Source organism: Eschscholzia californica, unplaced genomic scaffold (genome assembly GCF_041429995.1).
Source record: "Eschscholzia californica isolate CP2 unplaced genomic scaffold, dmEscCali1.0.p SCAF_2, whole genome shotgun sequence".
In the NCBI taxonomy this organism is placed as follows: Eukaryota; Viridiplantae; Streptophyta; class Magnoliopsida; order Ranunculales; family Papaveraceae; genus Eschscholzia; species Eschscholzia californica.
This window is the reverse complement of record NW_028238309.1, coordinates 46,752,542-46,776,892: the sequence shown is the minus strand read 5'-3', so window position 1 is coordinate 46,776,892 and position 24,351 is coordinate 46,752,542. Positions and strand designations below refer to the sequence as shown.

General features: G+C 38.1%; 2 protein-coding genes across 6 annotated transcripts; one reads left to right on the top strand and one right to left on the bottom strand.

The window, feature by feature from the left end:
* The first annotated feature begins 8,013 nt into the window (after positions 1–8,013).
* Positions 8,014–18,058, top strand: LOC147558431 (uncharacterized). Of its 4 annotated transcripts, none has more exons than XM_086660095.1 (10): positions 8,014–8,360; positions 8,681–8,780; positions 10,199–11,412; positions 11,693–12,158; positions 12,245–12,568; positions 13,214–13,672; positions 13,750–14,072; positions 14,607–14,705; positions 14,886–15,011; positions 15,849–18,058. In XM_086660095.1, the coding sequence occupies exons 1-10, from the start codon at positions 8,229–8,231 to the stop codon at positions 17,568–17,570; spliced, it is 4,965 nt and encodes a 1,654-aa protein (XP_086516221.1). In that variant the 5' UTR covers positions 8,014–8,228; the 3' UTR covers positions 17,571–18,058. The 4 variants fall into 4 exon arrangements, with proteins under 4 accessions (XP_086516221.1, XP_086516219.1, XP_086516220.1 ...); XM_086660093.1 differs by having other exon boundaries at positions 8,045–8,360; positions 13,142–13,672; XM_086660094.1 differs by having other exon boundaries at positions 8,050–8,360; positions 13,747–14,072.
* Positions 18,059–19,498: 1,440 nt separating this feature from the next.
* On the bottom strand, positions 19,499–22,848 carry LOC147558430 (ADP-ribosylation factor GTPase-activating protein AGD7-like). Of its 2 annotated transcripts, XM_086660091.1 has the most exons (4): positions 21,767–22,823; positions 20,772–20,849; positions 19,999–20,236; positions 19,499–19,946 (listed from the first exon to the last, which is right to left on the bottom strand). In XM_086660091.1, exons 1-4 carry the CDS (start codon positions 22,598–22,600, stop codon positions 19,918–19,920), a joined length of 1,179 nt encoding a protein of 392 aa, XP_086516217.1. In that variant the 5' UTR covers positions 22,601–22,823; the 3' UTR covers positions 19,499–19,917. The 2 variants fall into 2 exon arrangements, with proteins under 2 accessions (XP_086516217.1, XP_086516216.1); XM_086660090.1 differs by having other exon boundaries at positions 19,499–20,236; positions 21,767–22,848.
* Positions 22,849–24,351: the final 1,503 nt, after the last annotated feature.

Sequence of the window (24,351 nt, the reverse complement as noted above, 5' to 3'; positions counted from 1 at the left end):
ATCTGTTTTTGCAGTGGTAAAAAAAAATACCTAACCTATTATGTACTTGCAAAAGTAAAATAACCTAAGCTACATACCTGTTCTTGCAAGGAACAATAATAAATCTTCTCAAGAAAAATACCTAACCTACTGTGTACTTGCAAAAGTAAAATAACCTAACCTACGTACCTGTTCTTGCAAGTAAAATGACCTAACATAACATACATGTTCGTTGCAGCTTGAAGAAAGAGAGAAAGAGATGTGAGCAGAGAAATGTGAGATGACTACAGAGGATATGATGTATTCAACTATTTGAGAAGATGTATTCGTTTTTTTATAGGGAAACTAGGGTTTTGGTTGTTTCAACCCTATAATTTTTATGCACATCCAAATTAATTAGCTCCTCAAAGTTTCACCTAAATAGTTGGGTCGTTTAATTAGACAAAAATATGAGTAAAAGCGTCTCCAAAAGATCCGAGGCAGATTTTCGGTTAAAAGATCTGATGTCCCGTAAAAAACAAATAACACGTCCCATAAAAGATAATGAACACCATAAAGAATAGAGAGACTGAGAGAGAGAGAATGAGCAATAGTAAGGGAGAGAGTGAGGGAGAGATAATTAACGAAAATCGATAGAGATATAAACAACATCAGAGCAAGAAAGAAAAGAGAGAGGATAAGCAGAAGAGAGAGGAAGAGAGAAGGAGATGAACATTATGGGGCAAATCTCAAGAAAGTCAATTTGTAGACTCAAAATGAATATGTCCCTAAACCAAATCTAGTTGATCAGAGTCTTTATGCCCCAAGGTCGCGACTTTCAATAAATACTACTCCTAATAAATGACTTTTCGAAATAGATGAATTGAATAAATTATATAACTATCATCACCAAAGACAGACGTTGTAGTGAAACGGGGAAAAAATTCGTGGTATGAAATATTAAGGAGAAATGGTTATTTATTCAAAATTTTCGAAGCAACAAAACCTCATCTGTTTTGTCGTATCTCCTATCTCTAACTACCAATTCCGCCCACCACCACATCTAGCCACCACCATAATTTTTCGCTCCTCCTTCGTCTCTCTTGTTTTCTGTTCTCTTTTGTCTCTCTCTCACCTCTCTCATCCTTCCCTCTCTCTCCTCCTACGTCTCCCTCTCACCTCTCTACTCCTTCCCTTTTTCTCCTCTTTCATCTTTCTTTATCTGTTGCAGCAAATGAGTTCCTTCACCAGAACAACAACTTATTTTGGAGGAAAAACCACTAGCCAATTTGACACTAGTTTAGGGGGGAGATCCCCCCCAAATCAATAAACCGAACTGGGTTTTGGTGGGTTCCCCCTAAAATCAGTCGGCGGTCCGGTGAAGGTGACCATCCCCTTCGCTAGAATAGTTAGAGAGAGTAAGAGGGGGGAGAGAGATATGGAGGAAGAGAGGGGGGAAGGAGAAATTGAGGAGAAATAGATGAGATAAATGGTGGTGGTGGTTGGAGGAAGAGGATGACAGAGAAAGATCTAAAGAAAAATATTCAAGGTTCCCGACAATGGAAGTATGTCGTCCATGTGTATCGCATGGAAAAGAAATGATAGTTCGAGGTAAACATAAAAATTTAGCCAAAAATTTTTACTCCAAAAAATTTTCCTGTTTTCCAGAGCGATGGTCGTCTAAAAGCTCATTTTTACCTTTATTTATACCCACTTTTTTGTAGAAAAGTTTAATATTATAAATAAGAATCAGTAGCGAACAAATGTGCGAGTTGATTGGAATTACGTGGACACCACTGGATTGACGCTTGTAATCCTCCACCCTAACATGCCTATGCTCCAGATCGTATGATAGGCGCCACGGGACTTGAGTTGTGTCGGTTGATAGTAGTTGGGTCAAAACCCTAGCATCTCCTTACAATATAAATCCTCTGAGACATAATTTCTCTACCACTTGAAGACCTAACTTAAACCCCTTCCATTTCATTGTGTAAGGGATATTTGGGTTTGAAGGTTTGTGTTTTTGGGAGAATGATGTTGCCATTTGCATCTCTCGTCACTGCTGACGCCGATACTCGTGTCTCCTTATATGCACCGTCCACAGTTATCTTGATTTTTCCTCCATTCATCTACCTGTAACAGTGAAGAAGAAATTGGTGTAGCAGGAAGAGTGGGAACGTTTTGAGGTTGATTTTCACATTCCACCAGGATCGTTGAAGATCCTTCTCCTTCTAATTGAAGTACAAATCATTTTTAAGTTTCCACCACTCCCAAAGGAGGTAAGTATAAATATACCAAGTTTGTTTTCCCCTTTTGCTTCTTTTTAATAGATCAATTGGATTTTTAACTGTATCTGATGTGAGATGTAGTAGATCTGGGATATTTGTGAGGCGTATCAAGTCCTGAAAGGTTTAACAATGTCCGAAAAGATGAAAAGTTGTCTTTATATCTCCCGAGTCACAAAGCTTACAGAGTTGGGGTATTGTTGCTATTCTCGATCCAATCTTAGGTAGAAAAAAATATAGGTCGCTGGAAAAATGTGGTCGACCGACGACTTTTTTCCAGTACCATCTTGGGTAGATGAACGTGAGGTGGAAGAAAGAGATGGATGAGGTGGAGAGGAAAATAAGTATGAGTTGGACTCAAAAGAAACTTTTTAATTACAAAGATACCATAAGCGTCAAAATGGAAGACTAGACAAATTTTGGGGGTCAAATCGAACTCCCGAATCCAATTGGGGGCCAAACAGGAAGCCCTGCCACTTATGGGGTCTAAATCAGCCAGTTGGTCACAAATTGGGGGCTAAAACAGAATTAACCCAAAAAAATAATGGCAACTGAAAAAACAGTAGTTGAAAAATGAATTGATTAATTCATCTTCAAATCCATGACAACCGAAATCATAGTTGAACATAGTTTGGTTGTTTTAGTTTGAGATGAACATAGTTGCTTCGACTAGAGAAAACAAGTGAAAATCGAATCTCGAAATCCAAAATAAACATTGTTGGAGAAGAAGGTGGATGAAGAAAATGAAGTATGATTTAATTGAAGAGAGAAAATGTGATTTTTTATGGGTTAATTCTATTTTGGCCCCCTAAAGATGACCAATTCACCAAAATAGCCCCCTAAAGATGACCAGCTTCTAAAATAGCCCCCTAAATCATTTTTCCGTCCATTTAACCGTCAAATATTAATGTTTATTTTTTTATTACCAATTCTACCCTTCTGACATTACATCAATATTTATTGTCCCAAAAACATCAATTATAAGTCTTATCAATTCATTACTTACTTTTTTGTTTCTCTTAACAATTAATTTTATTTATTTAATTTATTGTTTCCAAATCTTGAATTATCAAGTTTATTTCTTGCTTCTCCAAATTTTCAATTATCAAAGTCTTCAACATCTCTGACTATATCTTCATATTCAATATGTACCTTATCTTCACCATCACCATCTTCAACATTTTCTTTTAGATTTTTTCTCCAAATTACTTTTTCTAAATTTATTTTATTTCTCATGAATCATCAATACTTGAAGATAGATCAAATTTAGGTGAAAAAAAAGTAAAGATTTGTTGCTTGAAAACCCTAATCTATAGAGAGAAAGTACATAGAAGCAAAAAACGAAATCTAGAAAGAAGATATAGATAAGGAAATGGGTTCATCTCTAGAGATGATGTTGATCAAGGCCAAAAATAAATGTTGAAGATGATGGTGATGAAGGTAGAGAGAGAAATTACAATGAAGCAAAAAAAAAAATCTAGAAAGAGCATAGAGAAGCAAATGGGTTCATCTCTGGAGATGCTGATGATGAAGATAAAAATAAATGTTGAAGATGAAGATGATGATGGGGATGAAGGTAGAGAGAAATTAAAAAAAAAAAACAAAAAAAGAAACAACTAATTTACAGAGAGCGAATATCGAGAAGCAAATGGGTTCATCTCTAGAGATGGCGATGATGATATAAAAACAAATGTTGAAGATGATGACGATGATGGTGATTAAGGTAGAGAGAGAAATTAAAAAGAAAAAAAAACAACTAATCTAGAGAGAAAGTACAGATAAACAAATGGGTTCATCTTTAGAGATGATGAGGATGAAGATAACAAGAAATGTTGAAGATGAAGATGATGTTGTTGATGAAGGTAGAGAGAAAATACAGAGAAGAAAAAAAAACCCAACTCATTTAGAGAAAGTATAAAGAAGCAAATGGGTTCATCTATATTCTCTAGAGATATGATGATCATGAGAATAAAAAAAATGTTGATGGTGATGGAGGTGAAGAGAAAAAGTTGAAGATAATGGATGAAAAATTAATTAGAGAGAGTTATAGATAAATTGTTGAGAGAAAATATAAATTTAATAATGAATGACATGATTTATGATTAATGATCTTGAAACCATAAACATTGGAAGTGATGTCAGAAAGGTAAAATTGGTAATAAAAAAAAGTTAATTTCCAACGGTAAATATACGAAAAAGTGAAAAAGGGGGTTATTTTAGAAGTTGGTCATCTTTAGGGGGCCATTTTGGTGAGTTGGTCATCTTTAGGGGGCCAAAATAGAATTAACCCTTTTTTTATTGGAGACATAAAATGAGTTAGAACTAATGAGAAGGCTTCTTTAGAGTTAGGAGATATTTTTAAAAAGAGAATATGATTTATGAAAACAATTAAGGTTATTTTAGGCCAATCACAACAAATTTTTATTTAAGACTCAAAACCCTTTTAGGATTTTATTTTGGACTATCCATCATCACCCCTTTAAAATTTATACATTAGTTGTATTTAGTTTTCTAGTTCAATCATTTTGAGGTAATTCTGTTTTGACCTCCAATTTGTGACCAATTTACTATTTTGGCTCCATAATGTCCGGCAGTTCGATTTGGCCCCCAAGGGCCAAACTTTTACGAAACTATCTTCGGGAGCCAAAATGGGATTATTTCTGAAAAAAAGTTAAAGCCATAAAAGCCACATCACCTTTCTTCTCCAGCGACTGGTCGCCGACCGGAATAAAATTACAGCCGGCCACCTTTAACCTAAAAAAAAAAAAATTTCTCTCTGCTACCCCTCTTCTTCTTCTTCTATCTCTCTCTATCTTCTTCTTCTTCTTCTTTATTTCCCTCTCTCTTTTCTCTCTCGAAAACCTCCGGCGAAGGGGTTTCATTTGCCGGGGTAGGGCTGGGAAAAAGCCCGTTGACCGTGAACCTCCCGGTATCCGCCCGAGTCCGGAGACACCCGAGACCGTCCGAAATCCGGTTAGGTTAAGCCCAAACCGACCGATTAGAGTTGTCGGGCCGGTCTCGATTTTGAAGCTCTGACCGGTTGCACATTACCTGCCCGGACCGCCTGCCCGATTTTCTTAACAACCGTTAGATTAAGACATTAGTAAACATTACCAGCCGTTAGATTAAGGGTTTTATCCCTGGGTATAAATAGGTTTCTCTTGAGGATAACCTTATTAACCTAGCTGCATCTCTCTCATCTCCAAAACCCATATCCCCTCTCTCTGTCTCATCTCTCTCTATCGACTCCTCTCTTTGTTTCATCTTTCTCTATCGACTCATCTCTCTCTCTCGACTCCTCTCTCGACTCCTTTATCTGTCTCATCTCTCTCTTCCGTCTCTAAGTTGAAGAAGAAAACGAAGTTAAAGAAAACGAAGTTGAAGAAAAACGATGTTGAAGAAGAACGAACTTCAAGAAGAATGAACGAAGAAGAAGAACAACGAATAGATGATGATCTGTTTTCTTAAGATTTGTATCATTTTTTTTAACAGAGAAAACAATTGTATCATGTTGTTTCTTAGATTTTGTTTCATCTTTCTTTTTCAGATTTGTTACATCTTTCTCTTTAGATTTGTTTCATCTTTCTTCTTTAGATTTGTTTCATCTTATTTTTGTCTTAAGAGGTAATGAAGAACTGTTTTTGCCCTAATTTTGCTCAAAATTTGCCCTAATTTGTACCCCAAAAGTTGCCCTTATTTTTACCCCAAATTTGTCCTAAACTATGCCCCAAATTTTGCCCTAATTTTTTCATTAATTTGGGTTGTACCGGACCGACCCAGACCGATACCCGAGTACCCGAAGAACAAATTCGGTTGCGGTCGGGCTTTGGGCAAGTGACTTTTAGGTTTTGCCCGACCCGGACCAGACCGAAATTCCAATCGGGCAAGTTGTAGTTGGGCTCGGACCGCCCGAGCTCGATGAAATATACCCGCGAGCAAATCTGACCGGACCGATTCCCAACCCTAGCCGGAGGTCTGTTAAATGAAACCCCTTCGCCGAAGGTTTTAGAAAGAGAAATGAGAAAGAGAAGAAGAGAGAGAATGAGAGAGAGAGAAGAAGAGAGAGAAAGGAAGAAAAAGAGAGATACAGGAGAGTGATTTTTTATTTTTTAGGTAAAGGTGGCCGGTCAGTCGACGATCATTCGCCGAAGAAGAAAGGTGAGGTGGAGAGGAGATGGTGTGATGGAGGAGAGATAAGGTGAAGTGGAGGAGAAAGAAAGAGGTGATGTGGCTTTTCTTTAACCTTTTTTTCAGAAATAATTTTATTTTAGCCCCCGAAGATAATTTCCTAAAAGAATTACTCCTTGGAGGTCAAATCGAATTGCTGGACACCTATGGTGGCTAAAACTGTGAGTTGGTCACAAATTGGGGGCCAAAAAGGACTTTGGAGCTTTGTTTTTGCATGAATGAAGGGGCGGCAGCTGGGTCATCACTTCGTTCATGAGCTGTATGTAACCGCTTCCTGGAAATGGTCCATGCTTAGATATTTAAGGGTTAATTCCGTTTTGGCCCCCGATTTGTGACCAACTGGCCGTTTTAGCCCCCATAAGTGTCCGGCAGTTCGTTTTGGCCCCAAAAAATTCCTAAATGGCCCCAAATGTTTTCCAACCTCCCAATTATACCCCCATGGCATTTCTGTAATTTATTTTTTTTCTTTTTCTTTGTCCACCTCATCTAACAATTGACACATCACTCTGTCCACCTCACCCTTCTTCTCCGGCGAAAGGTTGCCGGCCGGAATAAAAAATTCCGGCCGGCCACCTTTACCAAAATAAATTTTTTTTTTTTTTTTTTATTTCTCTCTCTTCTTCATCTCCTTCTTTCTCTCTCTTCTTCATCTCCTTCTTTCTTTCTTCTTCTTTCTTTCTTCTTCTTTCTTTCTTCTTCTTTCTTTACCTCTCTCTCTCTCTAACCCTTCTATTTCTCTCTCTCTAACCACTCTCTCTCTCTCCCTATAACTCCGGCGAAGGGGCGGAGCCCCTTCGCCGGAGAACCAGACCTTGAAGGTCTGGTTGGAAACCAGACCTTCAAGGTCTGGTTTGAAACCAGATTCGGTCTGGTTTCAAACCAGACCGAGATCTGGTTTCTACAACCAGATCCCGGTCTGGTTTGAAACCAGATCGGAATCTGGTGTTAGAAACCAGATTCCGATCTGGTTTCAAACCAGACCGGGATCTGGTTGTAGAAACCAGATCTCGGTCTGGTTTGAAACCAGACCGAATCTGGTTTCAAACCAGACCTTGAAGGTCTGGTTTCCAACCAGACCTTCAAGGTCTGGTTCTCCGGCGAAGGGGCTCCGCCCCTTCGCCGGAGTTATAGGGAGAGAGAGAGAGGGGTTAGAGAGAGAGAAATAGAAGGGTTAGAGAGAGAGAGGGGTAAAGAAAGAAGAAGAAAGAAAGAAGAAGAAAGAAAGAAGGAGATGAAGAAGAGAGAGAAAGAAGGAGATGAAGAAGAGAGAGAAATTTTTTTTTTTTTTAAAAAGTGGCCGGCCGGAATTTTTTATTCCGGCCGGCAACATCCTGCCGGAGAAGAAGGGTGAGGTGGAGAGGAGGTGGTGTGGTGGAGGAGTGATAAGATGAGGTGGATGATAAAGAAAGGTGTGATGTGGTTTTTTTTTGTTTTTAACCTTTTTCACAAATAATTCTGTTTTGGCCCCCGAGGATAATTTCGTCAAAAATTTAGCCCTTGGGGCCAAAACGAACTGCCGGACACTTATGGGGGCTAAAACGGCCAGTTGGTCACAAATCGGGGGCCAAAACGGAATTAACCCGATATTTAATTGTCCCGCGATATTTTACATAAAAACGGGAATCACTATCAAGTAAGATCCAACGGCCATAAATTGACTACGTTGATATCTTGCTCCCATCAGATCACGACCAAGTGATAGCGCCATCGATCATGTTTTTCATGTATAACCGCCGGTAGAAGAAGAGAGGGTAAACAAAAATAAAGAAAAGAGAGAGAGAGAGAGAGAGAGAGGTAATGGAGGAGATTGAGGAACTTAGGGCAAAAGCAATTGCGTCAATGTCTTCATCTGCAAACCCTAATACCAATTCAAAGAAGAGACCAATTCATCTCAGAGAAGAAGGCGAACTTTCTTCATCTGGAAGCGACGTAAATTCCATTACAAACCCTAATTATTTCCGCTATTCATTTTCATTAATCTTGATTTCAATTGAACTGTTTTAAAATCGATTGTGTGTGTGTTCTTTCCTGGTTGTTTTCTGTGTTCATACTTCAAATTCACTTCCGTCTCTAAATTGCGATTATTTATTGTATGACCGAGATGATTATCCTGGCAATTTGTTTATCCTACTTTATTCTTATTAGATTTGAAGAATATTTGGGGAATGTCTTTTTGATTTGATTTGTTACAAAGATTTCTTGTTGAATCTAGTGGTGAATGTGTCCCTTTTGGTTTCCAATATGTGCAGGAAGTAGCTGTACGGTCCTCTAGTACTACTCCATCCCCGGCACCACCAACGGAGCTCACTGTCAGTACCAGTAACAAAAGCACTCAGAATCTGGTGAAGGGTAAGTGATATTACTGCCTTCAATGGCAAGCTATAACCACATGGTAGGTTTGAAGCTTATTTACACCTGAAATGTCAATTATCAATCTCTTCAATCTACAACTCATTGATTTGTTATACCAGGTGGTCAATGTATCGAACACAACTCTTGAAAGCACATAACCCTGATTTTGTGTTTTGATTGTATCTTATAATAGTGCTTTGGAGAGTATTAGTATTCTAATGTCATCATCTTTTTCGTTTACATCAGAAATGAGCCGATATGGAGTTTATTTAGACCATTGGTTTCTTAAGGACCTTAAACATTCCACCTATTTTCTCCTGAATTGTGCTTTTACTTTGAAGCTTAAGTTAGTTAATCTTTTCCAATTTTGTGCATACATTTGAAATGTTTAATCTCATTCTCTTTAGCCACCTCCGACAGTTACTAAACTGGTAAATGACACTGCGTGTCATGTTCTTGTTCCACCTTACTCAAGGCCAGAAACATATTATTGAAGTCCTTTGGTTTGAGAAATGTGGCAAACTTTGACCTAACGTCACTCTACTTTAAGTTTAAAGGATAAGGCCTATTAAATAACCGATGGAGCTAATTTAAATTTAACTTTTTACTAATCAGATCAATTAGGTTTGTTTCCACGTGATATATATTTCCGTTTCCGGTTTGTTTTGGTTGATGATTCCTGTTCGCGGTTCACTAGGGTCGAATAAGCGCTGGTGGATGGCAAATTGCAGTCGCTAGTTTTACACGTTTAGTCCCTTTGTTCACCTTGTTCCTTGATCTCATTTTGGTTATTTGGTATCTCTTACTTCATGCCATTATGACCCAATCCTCCTGTTCTTTCTCGGGATTTTCGGCCTACATTATTTTTTTCCTTTCTAGCCTTCCGTTCCCATTGTGCAACTTGCATGAGACCCCGTCTTTTTATCCTCAACTGCTAAGAGATAGAGGAGAAAGATTCCTTATGGACACATCAAGTTGGCAATCACTCCTTGCTGCTCTTAAAGCTACACATGCTTCCTTTATAAGATAATAAGAGATTCTATTATTCTACACTGTAATATAACTGTATTACTTGATATCTTTGGAGGCAAGGAGGATCACGTGGGAATGCGACCACTGCATAAGCCACCAGTGGTGTTAGATCTGTATACCCACACGTCTCTGAAACTGTATGTTTTTTTTTCTGTCTCTGCATTCTATTGAAGGTATGGATGGAGGAAAACTAACATCATGCACTCTAGTTTGTATTAGAACTGTCGAATTGAAACCTTAATTTTGCGTTGCGTCTAATGAGAAAACTATTGCTGTTCTATATATGAATGATTTGACATGAGTTAGAAGGTGTTTAATGCCTTCCCTGAGACGTTCCTCTATAGCAGAAATGTAAAATTACTGCTTTTGATCTCTAACTGCAGATAAGTGTGTTCCTGTAAATGGACCTGTGTACTCTGGTGACATGCAGTTCAAAACACCGGTTACGCAAAAATCTAATAAGCACCTGGAAGTGAATGTGGTTTCATCTCAATCTGCTAACAAACGCAACCTGAGATGGTGTGCGCCGCAGTTGCCTAAAGATAACTTAGTGATAAGTTTCTCTGACAATGAGAGTGAAAGTGACGATGAGGATTATAATACAGAAAGAACTTCGGATAAGAAAGTGACCATCTCTGATATACAGGGGAACAGGAGGCCACCTGCTTCATCACATGTTAAGTCAGAGCTTTTGCCACAAGCTGCAACTAACCAACTGAAGGTTATCCCAAAGAAGGTACCTTTAAGTCGTACATTCATTTCCTCTATGACCAAGATAAATGGAACCAGCGCCAGGGTTCCAGGCTCTTTAGTTCGTAGAGTGTCTCAAATTCGAAATACTGATCCCCCGAATAAGACAACACCAAGCCGGGACAGATATAGCCAAGGTTCAAGTTTGAATAACAGTGAGTTAGAGACCTTACGCCAACAAATTGCATTACGAGAAAATCAACTAAAGCTTCAGCTTAAATCCGTTCAGGAGATCCAAAAAACAAATACAGGTTCATTTCACAAAAGTAATGACACGAAGCTTAAAACTCTGCCAACTGCGCAGAAACTAATGGCTTCTATTGAGTCTTCTGATGACGAGCCGGCCAAGAAACGTTTGAAACTTGAACATACTAATCATGTCGGGAAACAGCCATTGTGCAGACCTGCTAGAGACTCTGCTTCCAAATTAAAAGCAATAAAAATGGAAAATGGCGGTGGACATGTGGAGAACCAATTCACTGAAGGAGTTCCTGTAGGTACAAAAGAACCTCTAGCTGGTAAAGTGCAAGCGAAAATTGATAAACATGATTCATATCTTCCTACATATCCGCTTACTCTGAAAGATTGTGAGCCTTCTGTTTCTTTAGTTGAAACCATAGGCCCTGCTGTACCGATTCTTAAGTTGCCTAATAATCAGAGTGCTTGCAGCATTCCAGTAACTGGAGTTACTGGAATCCCTGCTAATTACACTTACTCTGACAAGGGTGCAATGTTGGTTGATGATACCTCATTGATGGTGAAACAACATACACAGGTAGCACAAATGACATCCAAAGTAGATGGTGGTGCTCCGTCCCAGCTCAATATGTCCTCTCCAAATGAATCAGTAAGTTGTGTTGGTGTGGTTTTTCATTATTGTTTTAGACTCTCTTTTGAGATTTTCTAACCAAATGATAACGTATTCTTTGTGATTTTGGTGACGTACAAAAGTTCATCAAGTAGATATTGCTTTTTCTGTTCTCATTTATTCACGCCTGTCTTATGCGAATCCACTCGTTATATGGATTCTTATTGGTTCACTTGGTGTCCTCAGTTTTTTACTTCGTTACTTGCAGCAGTACTTTTACACTTTATTATCTGATAACTTTCTCTGTTTTCATTGCTAGTCTTCTCGAGTTAATGCAAGGCTCCAAGACAATCCCTCAGCAGACAACATCATAGACTGGCAAACTTTAATGGAGATGGAGGAGTTGCAAGAAAAAGAATTGGAAGAAGCACAAGAGCACAGGCGTAGGTGTGAAATTGAAGAAAAGAATGCATTGAAAGCGTATCGTAATGCCCAGAAGGCTTTGGTGGAGGCTAATAGCAGATGCACATCTCTCTTTCGGAGGAGAGACTTGATGTCAGCCCGATTCCAGTCGTTCGTAACGGAGGACTCCAGTTCTTTGTGGTCTTCTAGGACTCATAAACATCAATTTCTACCTTGGCATCAGAACCAGGAGCAGTCTGAGGTCCCAAAGCAGGGGGCCACTGATACAATTAAATGCATGGACAGTACTACTTACCCTCCATCTTACCAGCTCAGCCGCGGGACCAGTTTAGTATCTCAACAACGTAAAGGGCCTGGTGCTGGTAAGTTAAAACTATATCATCACCAGGGCAATGAAGTGCACTAATTACCGTTCCTCCTAATTCCTAACCTTGGTACATGTTTGCAGATGAAAATGATGCATTTGACCATACAATTGTTAAGTCGTGGCTTTTGTGCGAGCATGGTAAGACTTTTGAAGAAGGGGAAATATGCACTAATTGCGAATCAGAAAGGAAATCTTGTGCCAACAGTGTTCAAGATTATGCACTTCTTGAAGCTTCCTTAAGGTCTAAATTGTTTTCCCGCATGGGATCAAAGAGCGTATCAATGAATGTCGAGCCATGTTTGAACACAGGAGTTGAATGTCTTGTCAAGAATATGAAGTCTCAGAGAGGTGTAGATGAACAGCCACTTGTGGCTGCAGATGGAAAATTGACTCCAGCTGTGGAAGGTATTCATCTTCGCCTTATAGTCTAGTTTCGACCAGTTTTTGTGTTGCTACAGCTTTTAAAAAAATAACTTCTGCTTCTTTGTAGAATAACATTGTGAGCAAACTCTATCCGTTATTGTATTTTACAATTATTTGGAAGGTACTATAAAGCTTCAAAAAGCAAAACCATCTTTTAGACTTGAAATATGTTGGAGAAGAGTACAAGGCATCATCTTAATATGTGCTATTGTTGCTCCTTGTGGTGTTAAAGTTGTTGCACTTTGATCAAGCTGGAAAATTTATGAGATCGAGTTTATGGTGCAAGTAGTTTGGTATTTTGGTCATGATTTTTGGGCAGGGAGGGTGTTATTTAGCACTTCAGAAGTTTCTTTGGGATGCCTGGCTTGCGGTGGTTTGGTTTAAAATAATTTTTAGTGATATTAGTATAGCACATTTCCTTAATAAAATATTCATGTATTTTGAAAAAGTATGAAACACTGCTTAGAATTCTGAATGATTTCTCTAAAAAAAATCAAAATGATTTTTATGCATCTGGAAGAACTTAATGAGCCACTTCATGCATGTTTTGACTAGGTATTGTGGGACAGGAAAGAGGCATCCATGAGCTTTCTGTTCGGGTCGATAATCATTGTCATGGCAATGTAGGTTCCTCCAATCACCAATCACATAAAGTCGTCGATCATGAGGATTGCAGTGCTCTGGCAGAAATTTGTAGGTCAACTGCTATTGTATCGTTCTTACCTTCCCCAGCTCTCAAGACCGTAGTTAATTACGTCAAAAGTTTGTCTCCAGTATATTCTGTAGGATTAGGGACAAGGGAACAGAAGAAAAGAGTGCCTGAGATTTCGCATGATAATTGTGGTATCAGTTCTTACAAATTTATTGGTTCTTCGATTTCTTCGAGAACATGTTTAACAGAGGACTCCTTAAGAGACATTGATATGCATGAAACTTTCTCAAATGAGCATAATCATTCCATTGATCCGTTTTGGCCAATCTGCATGTTTGAGCTTCGAGGAATATGTCATGATGAAAAATGTCGGTGGCAACATGTAAAGGACTTAAAGAAGAACACACAAAAGCAAGATGATCCCAAACATGCTGGTACGATTTCATGCCAATCAGTATTTGGTGAATTATTCATATTTTGAAATAGTTTTAATAATATCTATTTTCAGTAGTTGAAACGTCATCCAACCTTGGGGAAGTTACTTGTGAACGCAAAGTTTCTCAGTTTCACCACTGTAATGACACGCCTGCTCCACCAGCTTATATTGTTCGCTCGGGTACACTGGGAGCTGATTTATGCACCTCTAGATCTGTCTTCGCAAGGAATATAGGCCATGATGGGCTAAACATTTTTGGCGATTATTTGTCAATAAATTTTCCTGCTTGGAACATTCTGTTCCAAGATGCAGCTTTGTTGCATATTAACGATGGCCGTGTTGAGGGACAGAGTTGGAACAGGCAGTCTCTGAATCTAAAGGGTCAGGGCGATCCAAAGGTTGTAGTTCAATTACTTTCTCCTTTAGTACATCCTTGTGATGCATTTGTACATTAAACTATGTTCCCATATTCTAAAGACTGTCATTAGTCTAATACCCAATTTGTCATAAAAACTTCGAATCTGGAGACCTTTTTCCAGTTTATTATAAAAACAACGATTATTATTTTTATGTAGACAAGTTTTTAGGCCATCTTCATGCAAAATTATGCTGTTTCGCTTGCTTTACGCGTAAGTTGATATATTCTTTCTTCTTCACCTAGACATATATCTTGTTTATATATTTTCCCTGTTTCCTAGGTTTCTACATTCTATATTGGTAAGCGTCTAGTTTGTTAACTTTTTTATGCTTGCGTCCATTACCTATGCTTAAATAACTTGCATACTTACATATCCATGACTTCATAGGTTTTTAAGAATCAAACTTCAAAATTCGTTTCAGGAAAAAACATTGAATATAAATTATATTAAGTATGAGCCATTTTATATGTATATATTGACTCTAACCCCAAATTTTAATATTTTCTCCCTTAGAAAATACACAACCAAGGTTTGACTGATCCTGAGCAGACACTGGACCTGGCTATTATTCTCTTCTCCCAGGAGGTCAATAAACTACAAGGGCGAAAGAAGGTATTATTTTGCAACTTTCTCAGAAATGCTCATTGCACATATTAAGCTGAATTATCTTTACGAGTGAGTAAATCCCTTTGTTGCTGACAAAGATAAAATGTTTTTAATCTATCCTGGTTACATGGATTGTCTTAATCTTGTTTTTACCACCTCACCATGGTTCTTGAAATTGGTATGCAGGCTCTTTCAGTGTTATCACGTGCTCTTGAGTCTGATCGTACATCGGTTGTCCTCTGGATAGTTTATCTGCGTATTTACTACAGTACAGGAAATGCTCTTGGGGAGGATGATATGTTCCTCCACGCGGTATGCTGTTATTTGCTCCTTTGACCTTTCATGTGCTGAAGTTCTACTTTGTAGATAGATTTTCTGAATCTAATATCTGAGGCTGTAGCATTTGACATGAACTTTTCATAGTTTAGCATCTTGGTAGGGTTGCCTTGGCTTTTGTCTGCCAAGAGTTGAGGTCTTTGATAAACATAGACTTTGTAGAAAAATAGGAAATAAGAATCTGGGCACATCTTCTCTCATTCATTGAGCTTTATAACAAGAAATATGAATTCAGAAATATAAACATAGAGTTAGACTTTTTTATGTATCTCTGCACTTGGAAACTGAGAAAGTTGGTGTTCCTACAACTGATTTGAGAGCTTGTCCTTCCTTATTCATGACAGTATATGTACTTTTGCCATGAACATAGAGATACAGTGCAACAGGGGATGAATCAAGTCATAAGCTGGTTTATAAGCACGTGTGTATGAAAAATAATGGAGAAAAATTCCCCAAAAATTAGAAAATGAGTTTGATGGTATTGATCATAGATTGTGTAAGTTTTCCCCTGATTCATTTACAGAAGAATAGTAGGAACAAAAAATCACAGTCGCTACACGCCTACACCAATAAGCAACACTAGTAAAGAAAACAAATTATATATTTTGTAGTTGAATTTCTCAGTAGTTTTCTTGAAGTTCGCTGCTTTTGATTTTTGTGTGTCGTTTATATATTTTTTTCCTTGAAGCGTCGTCTCTCGTGTTTATTTAGTTGTGCTCATCTTTTCTTGAAAAGTATTTACTTGTTCTTATCTCCTTGGCACTTCAATTTTTAAGCTGTATACATGGAAACAAAAAAAATCTTCTTTTCCAGATCCAGAACAATGAAGGTTCTTACGAGCTCTGGCTTATGTACATCAACAGTCGGGTACTTGTGGATGATCGTTTGGTTGCATATGACACTGCACTTTCGGCACTATGCCGACATGCATCTACATCTGTCAGGGATAAGATACATGCAAGTGCATGCATCTTGGACCTGTTTTTGCAGATGATGGATTTCTTATGCATGTCCGAGAAAGTTGAGACCGCCATCAAAAGAATTTGTGGACTTTTACCAACTTCCAAAGGCGTATCTGACAATAGTAACATTTCACTCTCAAATATCCTTTCATGCTTAACTGTATCTGATAAAGGTACCTTCTGGGTTTGTTGTGTGTACTTGGTGATATACAGGAAACTGCCTGATCCAGTGATACAACAATTTGAGTGTGGAAAAGAATTCCCTTTTTCCATGGAATGGCCTTTAGTACAATTAACAGTTGATGAAAAGCGTCGAGCTTCACAATTGATGGAAATGGGTGTAGATTCAGTTGCTTTAGATATTAATTCTGGATTGAATGAGAAGGAAAATGCTAATAAATCAGCACACCTCCTAGCTGTTAGTCATGTCCAGTGTGTAGGAGTGCTCGAGGGTGTCGAGTGCAGCAAGACATTGTTGAACAAATACATTAAACTTCACCCTACTTGCTTGGAGCTTGTTCTGATATTAGCTCGTCTCGAGAGCAAGTATTCTAGCGACCTCGGATATGAAGGGTTTGAAAATGCCTTGAATATTTGGCCAAAGGAAGTTCCTGGAATCCAATGTATCTGGAACCAGTATGCTCAATATTCCCTGGAGAATGGAGAAATCAAATTTACAGAGCGATTGATGGTTCGGTGGTTTCAATCATTTTGTTCACCTCCTAGTTCACAAACTGGAAATCCCAATGCTTACTTTTCTTCATCTAACTCAAAGGACGAGTTATTTGGATTGGTTAATATGTTTCTCTATAAATTGTTGCAGAAAGATCATGTTGCAGCACGCATTATGATCGACAAGGCGTTGAAACTATCTCCTCCAGAGGATTCGAAGCATTGCATCAAAGAACATGCTTTATTTGTACTCCCTAATGTGCCTGACCATACGAAGGATTCCACTGCTAGTGAAGTACTGAGCCTTCTCAGTAAGTACTTATCTGATTCCCGTTTCTCACCAGTCTCCAAGCCATTATCCAGGAATTTCTGCCAAAGCATAAAAAATCCGAGAACACAGCAGCTGATAAATAACGTGTTGGGTCCAGTTTCTTGTGATTGTTCTCTACTAAATACAGTTCTTGAGGCATGGTATGGACCATCTCTTTTGCCAGAAAATTTCAATGAGCTCAAAGATCTCGTTGGTCATGTTGAGGCGATTATGGCTATATTTCCTGCTAACTACCACTTTGCATTATCAGCGTTTCGATCAATTACAAAGTATTGCAATTCCAGTGGTGTTACATCTGGCAGTGTTGTGTTCTGGGCAAGCTCTCTCTTGGTTAGTTCCATCTACCAAACAAGACCATTAGCACCGCAAAGAACATGGGTAGAAGCGTGTGTTCTCTTGAGTGATGTTGGAGAAGTTCACGGCATCCCCAAGAGGTTTCACGAGCAAGCTTTGTCTGTATATCCCTTTTCAGTTAAGCTTTGGAAATCATACTTCAACCTCTCTAAGATGATGGGAAACGTCGATGTGGTAATAGATGCTGCAAGAAAAAGAGGCATCAAGCTAGAATAATCTTACTTTTCTTGTTTCTGTTGTTACATACAAGAATTTACGAGGAATACATAGAGGACCCAGTTGGAATACGGCTTCTAATAAGGAACAGGTATACGGCTTCTAATAAGGAACAGGAATACATACACAAGAAACAGAAGAGATAAAAACAGTCAACGTAGTTCATATTTCTAAAGAAAATAGTTCGGTTCGAAAATTGCCGATTTTTGTAGTGAGGAGCTAAGCTAGGGAATACATCATACATAACCAAATTAGAGGTGTACAGAGGATCTGAATTCTGGTATTGTTCTTGTGCTATTATTTAGGGTTTTGCATTTTCTGTTAGATGTCAAATTTTGATTGGTAGAGTGTAACCGTTCTTCAGATCTTACCTTGATAGGTATTTTTTAGTTGTACTGAATTTTGTTTGCTGAGGGATTTTGTACTTAGAAGATGAGAAAAAAACAAAATGAAAATTGGAATTCACTAATTAGGTAGTTTGACTGCAATTTTTCTATCTTTATGTTGGATAATGGAAGAGTACTCAAAATTTTCAGGTCTTTTCTATCTTTTACAAGTAATGGATGGTTCACTTCTCTTCTCTCTAGGGGAGCCATTACTTAACTCCATTCATCTGCCATAATCTACCCTAAAAATATGTATTTAAAAATCATCTCCATTCAAAATAAATGTTCAAATGGTGGGGGCTGAGAATTTGATCCTCCACCCCTAAAGTAAATTTTCCGCTGTAACAAATTTCATGAGGTGGCGAAATTGAAAATTTCCGTCTCTTTCTGCCTTCTCTCTTCCGTTGTTTTTGCCTTCTCATTTTCATCTCTCTCTTTCTCTCTCTCTCACAATCCGTCTCTTTCTGCCTTCTCTCTTCAAGTTCCGACGGAGAGAGAGAGAGAGAGAGAGGTGGTAACGGCCAGAATTGGTGTGGTGGGAGGGGAAGATGAGGGAAGAAGAAACTGAAGAAATACCAAATGGTGGGTGAAATGATGTCTTTTGTGCTAAACTAGGGTATAGCCCATTATTATACAAAATTATCAAATATTTTGGTTTTATACCAATATTGAAGTAATAAAAGTTAATTTAAAATAATAACCGAGATTATATTGAGTTGTTTGAAGGGAGAAAAGAGAGAAAAAGTTAGAGAGTTTTTAGGGAGTGAGTAGTTATTTTGACGGTTAAATATCTATCATTTCAAAGCCTCTTTAAAATGAAGGGTCGTGATTACAAAAGAAAATTAGACAACCGAGATTTATAAACCAAAGTTATGACATGGCACCAAACCTATGTCATTTGTTATATAGATTTGATGCCTGAAAAGTAATCTGACCACCCCGGGAAATGATAATCCCATGATATTGTTCTTAGTTATTGGAAATATTTTACTATGTTGTTAAGTTTAATCAGATTGATAAAGATAATTGTCACTCGAGAGGAAGGGAGTGGCAAATCCACTCTCCCTTGAATTTAAAATAAAGGCCGTTCTTCCTCTGAATGTGAATCAGAGTTCATTCCCAAGTACCAAACATCAGAGAGTAATTCATGGTAATCATTATTCATCGGCGTAGGCCAAATATGTTCTTAAAGCTTTACTCGGAATTTTACTTGGGTGTGATTCGCGTTTTCTGAAATGTGGAGAAATGCTTTCCACCTTTTATCGAAGTTTCACCTCAGAGTTTGAGCAATGATTTGGAAACTGGTACACGCCTTCTATACGTTACAAACTCAGTGTTAAGAAGCTGGTCGCAAATCATCCTTAACTAGTGTGATGCTACAAACTTGTTCATTTTTTTTCTACAATATGATATTTTCAGAATAACATGGAAAGATGTATTGAGAATCACATGGAAGGGACATAACCAGGCTGGTGGTCACTCTACTGCAATTATAATTGACAGATCAGTTTAAGTTGCTAAACCAGACTAGAATAATAATAATAAACAGAGAAACAAAATATAATTGACAATTAAAAATTAAGTTTAGTTACACATTAAATTTTCCAAACACAATCGAACAATAAATCATAATTCCTTCTTCTCTTTTGACAATTATTACCTTTTGAACTGTTTGTCTTTAATATCTTTTTCGTTCACTAATGAAGAGAAAACAACTAAAGAAAACTGACCTTATACAAAGCCACCACCCGTCCCCAAGGGTATCCGATCCGCCATTTTGGCCACTCCCAGACGCTTGTCGAATGAGCTCTCATAAAAAAAAATTCTTAACCATCAATCGTCCCATCCTCCCCAGCTATCTCCAGTATGGGCTGCTTCTGTTTTCTTTGGTTCTTCTTTGTGGTTATTGTTGTTGTGACTGCTTCCCCAATCATCCCAAGAGCTAAAAGAGTTTTGGGAGTCTAATTGTTTATTCGACGATGAGTTAGCACTAAATGAAGAGTTTTGGGAGTCGAATTGTTTATTCGACGATGAGTTAGCACTAAAAGAAGAGTTTTGTCCTTTCGTTTCTTTCCCAAACTCCTGATAGGAACCGTTCTTATCGAAGACATCATTTCTTGGCCAGTTGTTTCCTTCCTTGGTCAACTCCTCAACTTTCTGTGAAGCAATTGCGAGGACTCCCTTCATTATTCCCCATGTCTTCTGCCCAATCTCAGTAGTTTTTGTTGTTACAACATTTACTGTTTCGTTTACATTGTAGTCATAGCCACCATCTATCACCTGCAAAAGGGTTCGCTTGTTCATTTTCTTGTATCAACATTACAAAGAAACTGAAGTTATCCTTTGAATCAACATTGTTCTCCGCGTATCAATAAGTGTTGAAAAACTTAAATTTAACGTTTACACTTTCTTGGAAGAATTTATGCATAACAAGGTCTTGGATTTTTGACAAGTCTGATTAACCATCTGATAAATAACAATAGTAGTGGTGAATGGTAGAATTACTACACAGGGAGCTAAACTTGTCATTTACCAAGCAAAACCCTTTCACGGTGAGGCGTTACAGTCTAAACAAGCATGACATATTAACTACTTCCCTAGTGGATGTCATACGGTAAGAAATTGACGGAAATCACCTTCTGTTAGAAAAAAATTCTAGCACAAATTTTTCAAACCCGTTTAACAATTGATACAAATGTGAATTTGTACATGATAACCATCAAGAATTTACTCGGGTAAGTCCATAATCAATATGAATAGGCAACCGACGTCAAAACAGTGAAGAATATAATAAGAGGACAGAATCAAGAGATACCTTAGAAGTGATGTCTCTGGTTCCAGCTTGGACTAAGTTCGCAGCAGAAGATGCAACAAGAGACAGCCTACCTAAACCCTACAAAAACAAATAGCTGTCTGGTCAAGTTGCAAAAGAAAACAATGGCCCGCCAGACAAATCCTACCTTGTCTACACATGAACGGAGTCATATAGTGACTTGTATACATGCACAACCAAATAAATTTAAATTAAAGAAACAAAAAAAAAACATAAAAGCAACACCTATGCCATACTTATGAGCTTGCAGCGGATCCTGTTGAGTAAGGCTTACTACAACACAATAGCAGGAGATAATGAAGCGAACTTTGAGAAAATGTAAGTGTGGAGTCTACCGATCCCCAATAGGTGGATTATCTCCTTTCCGAAAGATATTAGACACGGAGACCCAAAAGAAAAACTCGTTTGCCTGGTCTGGGTAGTGGGTCGTTGAATCATTCTCCCGCCCCTTGTAATCATTCCGGTGAATCAGTGATATATGCACAAGGAAACAGCTGTAAATACTGACCAACTAGCAAGGTGAGAAAGGGTACTTGGAAATACTATGGTTCTGAGATTAGTTAGGTTAATAAGAACTCGGTTACCAACGTTTCATAGTTGGATATGTCCTCTCGACCTCTCGGACATCCATAGCCAAGAAAGATTTGCAAGGATTTTTTGGAGCCACCCATTTAGTTATTATCTCTCTCGAAATTTTAACTATTTGAATAGTTGAACCATATAAGCTGTCTCAGTGAAACATGAAACATTTCAATTATATCGACAGAGAAATCTCGGTATTCTAATACAATGGCTTCTAATTCTTCAATAGATCTTAATATTCTCCAATAGATCTTAATCTAAAACATTTCACAACTAGAATACAATCTATACATCATGTGAACAAATTTGCAGGGCCTTCCGGATAAGATATCAATAAAAACATAGATGAATTTCTTAGTTACTCGCAACAACAATAGAGATGGGAAAATATTTACCTGAGAAACAACAGAAACTGTTTCAGTAAGCACATCCCCTTGTGGATTTCTCCTCTGCTGATTCGGCTGAGGATTCGATCCAAATCCAACATACTTTCCTCCTTGAGAAGGAGGAAGCCCTTCTGGTTTAGATTCATTTTCTGCCATTTTTCTACTAAAAAAACTCTCTTTATTTGCAGCAGAAGATTCCAATTGGGATCTTGTATACATATTATCTGTAGACATGGATCTTGCCGGACCAGATCTACCATTACCACCACTACCATTAACCCTAAAATCCCCTGTTGATTGATTCCTTCTCAAATCTGACGAACTAAAATCATCATCATTATCCCAACTATCCCATCCTCCTCCTCCTCCATTACTCCCCAAATTACCATTCCTACCAACACCACCACCACCACCACCACTTTGTGAAATCGGTGGCTTCTTTTTCCCGATCCCTACTGTTTCCTTAACAACAGGTGGTTCCCTCCATGAACGACCTTCAGATAGGGTTTGAATTTTGTCTCGATAAACTCCAGCAGCATTTGAATTATACTTAGCAATAATATCAGTTTCTTTAGGGATTCCATATAAAGAGAAAAACTTATTAAGTTGTTCATTACCTCCAGCTTCCATCTTCTTGAGTTGGATCTCAGACCAAGAATCCATTGTAACAGATCGAACGAAACTTATGTGAACACCAAGACCTCGATGCTTACCAGAACACTCAAGACACATGAAAATTCCATATGAAACTGAAGCCCATTGAGGGTTTTTCTGTGAACAATCTACACAAGTTTTATTACCTGGTTGTGATTGTAGGGTTTGAAGACGTCGAGATGCCGCCATTGATTCCGATCTGAATCGAATTCGATTAAGAAACGAAAGGGGAAAATTAGATCGATGAAGAAATCTAGAGAGAGAGAGAAAGAAGAGAGAGAGAGAGTTGAAAATCTCTCGCTCTGGATTCTCTCTGGCAAATCACCGACACACTAAACAGGAAGAACTAAAAAGAACTAAACTTTACCTAACCGTTACTGTCAAAAACAAACAAACCGAAAGAATCGTTTCTGTTTTTTTTTAAGTAAACACTTTGTAAATTAATAATGGAGCTTATTGTTTCTCATATATACCCCTGGTGTTTTGTTGTTTTGACAGAGAAAAGTTAGGTCATTTTGGGTGCTTAACCAAGGAGTACTTAAGGGTATTTACGGAATAAAAATAATATTTGACTTTTTGTTTGCTATATTGGCACGTTTTGAGGTAACTTTTAAGTGTCCTCCCTCTGAAGGCGCCCCTACTTTTTCTTTTTGTTCACGCTCGCCTTCACCCTTGGCACTCTCCGAAAGCACCCACGACTAGTTTGAGTCTATGTTGTTCAAGCCAGTCCGAGCACGTTCGGTGTAACTTTTAGGTGTCCTCCCTCTACAGACTACAGTCACCCCTACTTTTCTTGTTCAGGCTCGGTTTCACCCTTGGCACTCCCCGAAAGCACTCGAACTATAGTTTGAGTCTATGTTGTTCAAGCTAGTCCGAGAGCGCTCAGACTGGCTTAGCCTGCGGGAGGCCAAAGAGTGGAAGCGAGCCTGAGTAAAATAGTCGGGCATCTGTATATGAGTATTATTAAGAACCTCCAAGCGATATTAGCACCACAAATTACTCATACGCAATAAAAAATGGTATATATATATATATATATATATTAAATGATGACCAGTTTCCAACCTGACCTCCTAATTTATGTTAAATATCCAAGTGTCTTTATTTTTGTCATTTCAATGCAATGACTCGAAAATCAACTTTTCACTTTCTTACGATACCCTTCTTTATTTTTTTTTATTTTGTTTTTTTATTTTTCATTTTTTATTTTTTTTGTTTTTTCCTTTTTTTTCTTTCTCTCATCTCATCATCTTGTTCCTCTCGCCCCTCTGCCACAACCACCATTCTCTCTCTTCATCCTTTATCTTTTTTCTATCTTCTATTTTTTAACCAATGAAACCAGTCCCAATCCCCCTCCCCACAAACTATAATCTCCTACTCAAAAACTCGAAAACAACAAAAACGGGAATATTGAAGAAAGATTTGAACTTTGGAAGATTTAGAGAGAAGGGGATTAGAGAGTGTCGATCTACACCCTTGAGAGAGATGAACTTCAGAATCACCAGTAATTGAGCTAAACATATGGTTCGGTCCTATTAATTCAACAAGACAATGGATTAATGCACTTATAAACTTTGGTTTAGCCTTGTCCTCTCGTCCTTGTCAAATTCCTCGAAAATTTGTCATTAATCTCTACTTCATTAACCTTCTCCACATGTCTGTCCAACAATTCCTAATCTCTATACTCATCTCTTCAATTTCTCCGGCAAGAAAGCAACTGAAATAGGTTATGGTTGAAGACCAATAGTGAAGGATATATTGCCTCGGTCTGAAGGAATGATATCCTTCCGAAAGAGTGTCCTTCGACCAAGGTTGCAATGCGTACAATTTGGCGAATAGGATCTTAATGACCTTACTCGGAAGATCATTAGTCCGGTCCAATTAGGGGTCGTAATGCTTAGTTAGAAGCCAACTACGATCGTCGGATAACTTCGGTAATC

Bases quoted from the DNA above. Each gene is read 5' to 3' on its own strand.
- LOC147558430 (XM_086660090.1), bottom strand. From the start codon at position 22,600: ATGGCGGCATCTCGACGTCTTCAAACCCTACAATCACAACCAGGTAAT. The intron at 20,850-21,766 runs GTAAATATTTTC...TTGTTTTTGTAG, and splicing joins CAGTTTCTGTTGTTTCTCAG to GGTTTAGGTAGGCTGTCTCT. The intron at 20,237-20,771 runs GTATCTCTTGAT...ACCCTTTTGCAG, and splicing joins CCAGAGACATCACTTCTAAG to GTGATAGATGGTGGCTATGA.
- LOC147558431 (XM_086660092.1), top strand. From the start codon at position 8,229: ATGGAGGAGATTGAGGAACTTAGGGCAAAAGCAATTGCGTCAATGTCT. The intron at 11,413-11,692 runs GTAAGTTGTGTT...TTTCATTGCTAG, and splicing joins TGTCCTCTCCAAATGAATCA to TCTTCTCGAGTTAATGCAAG. The intron at 15,012-15,848 runs GTATGCTGTTAT...CTTCTTTTCCAG, and splicing joins ATGATATGTTCCTCCACGCG to ATCCAGAACAATGAAGGTTC.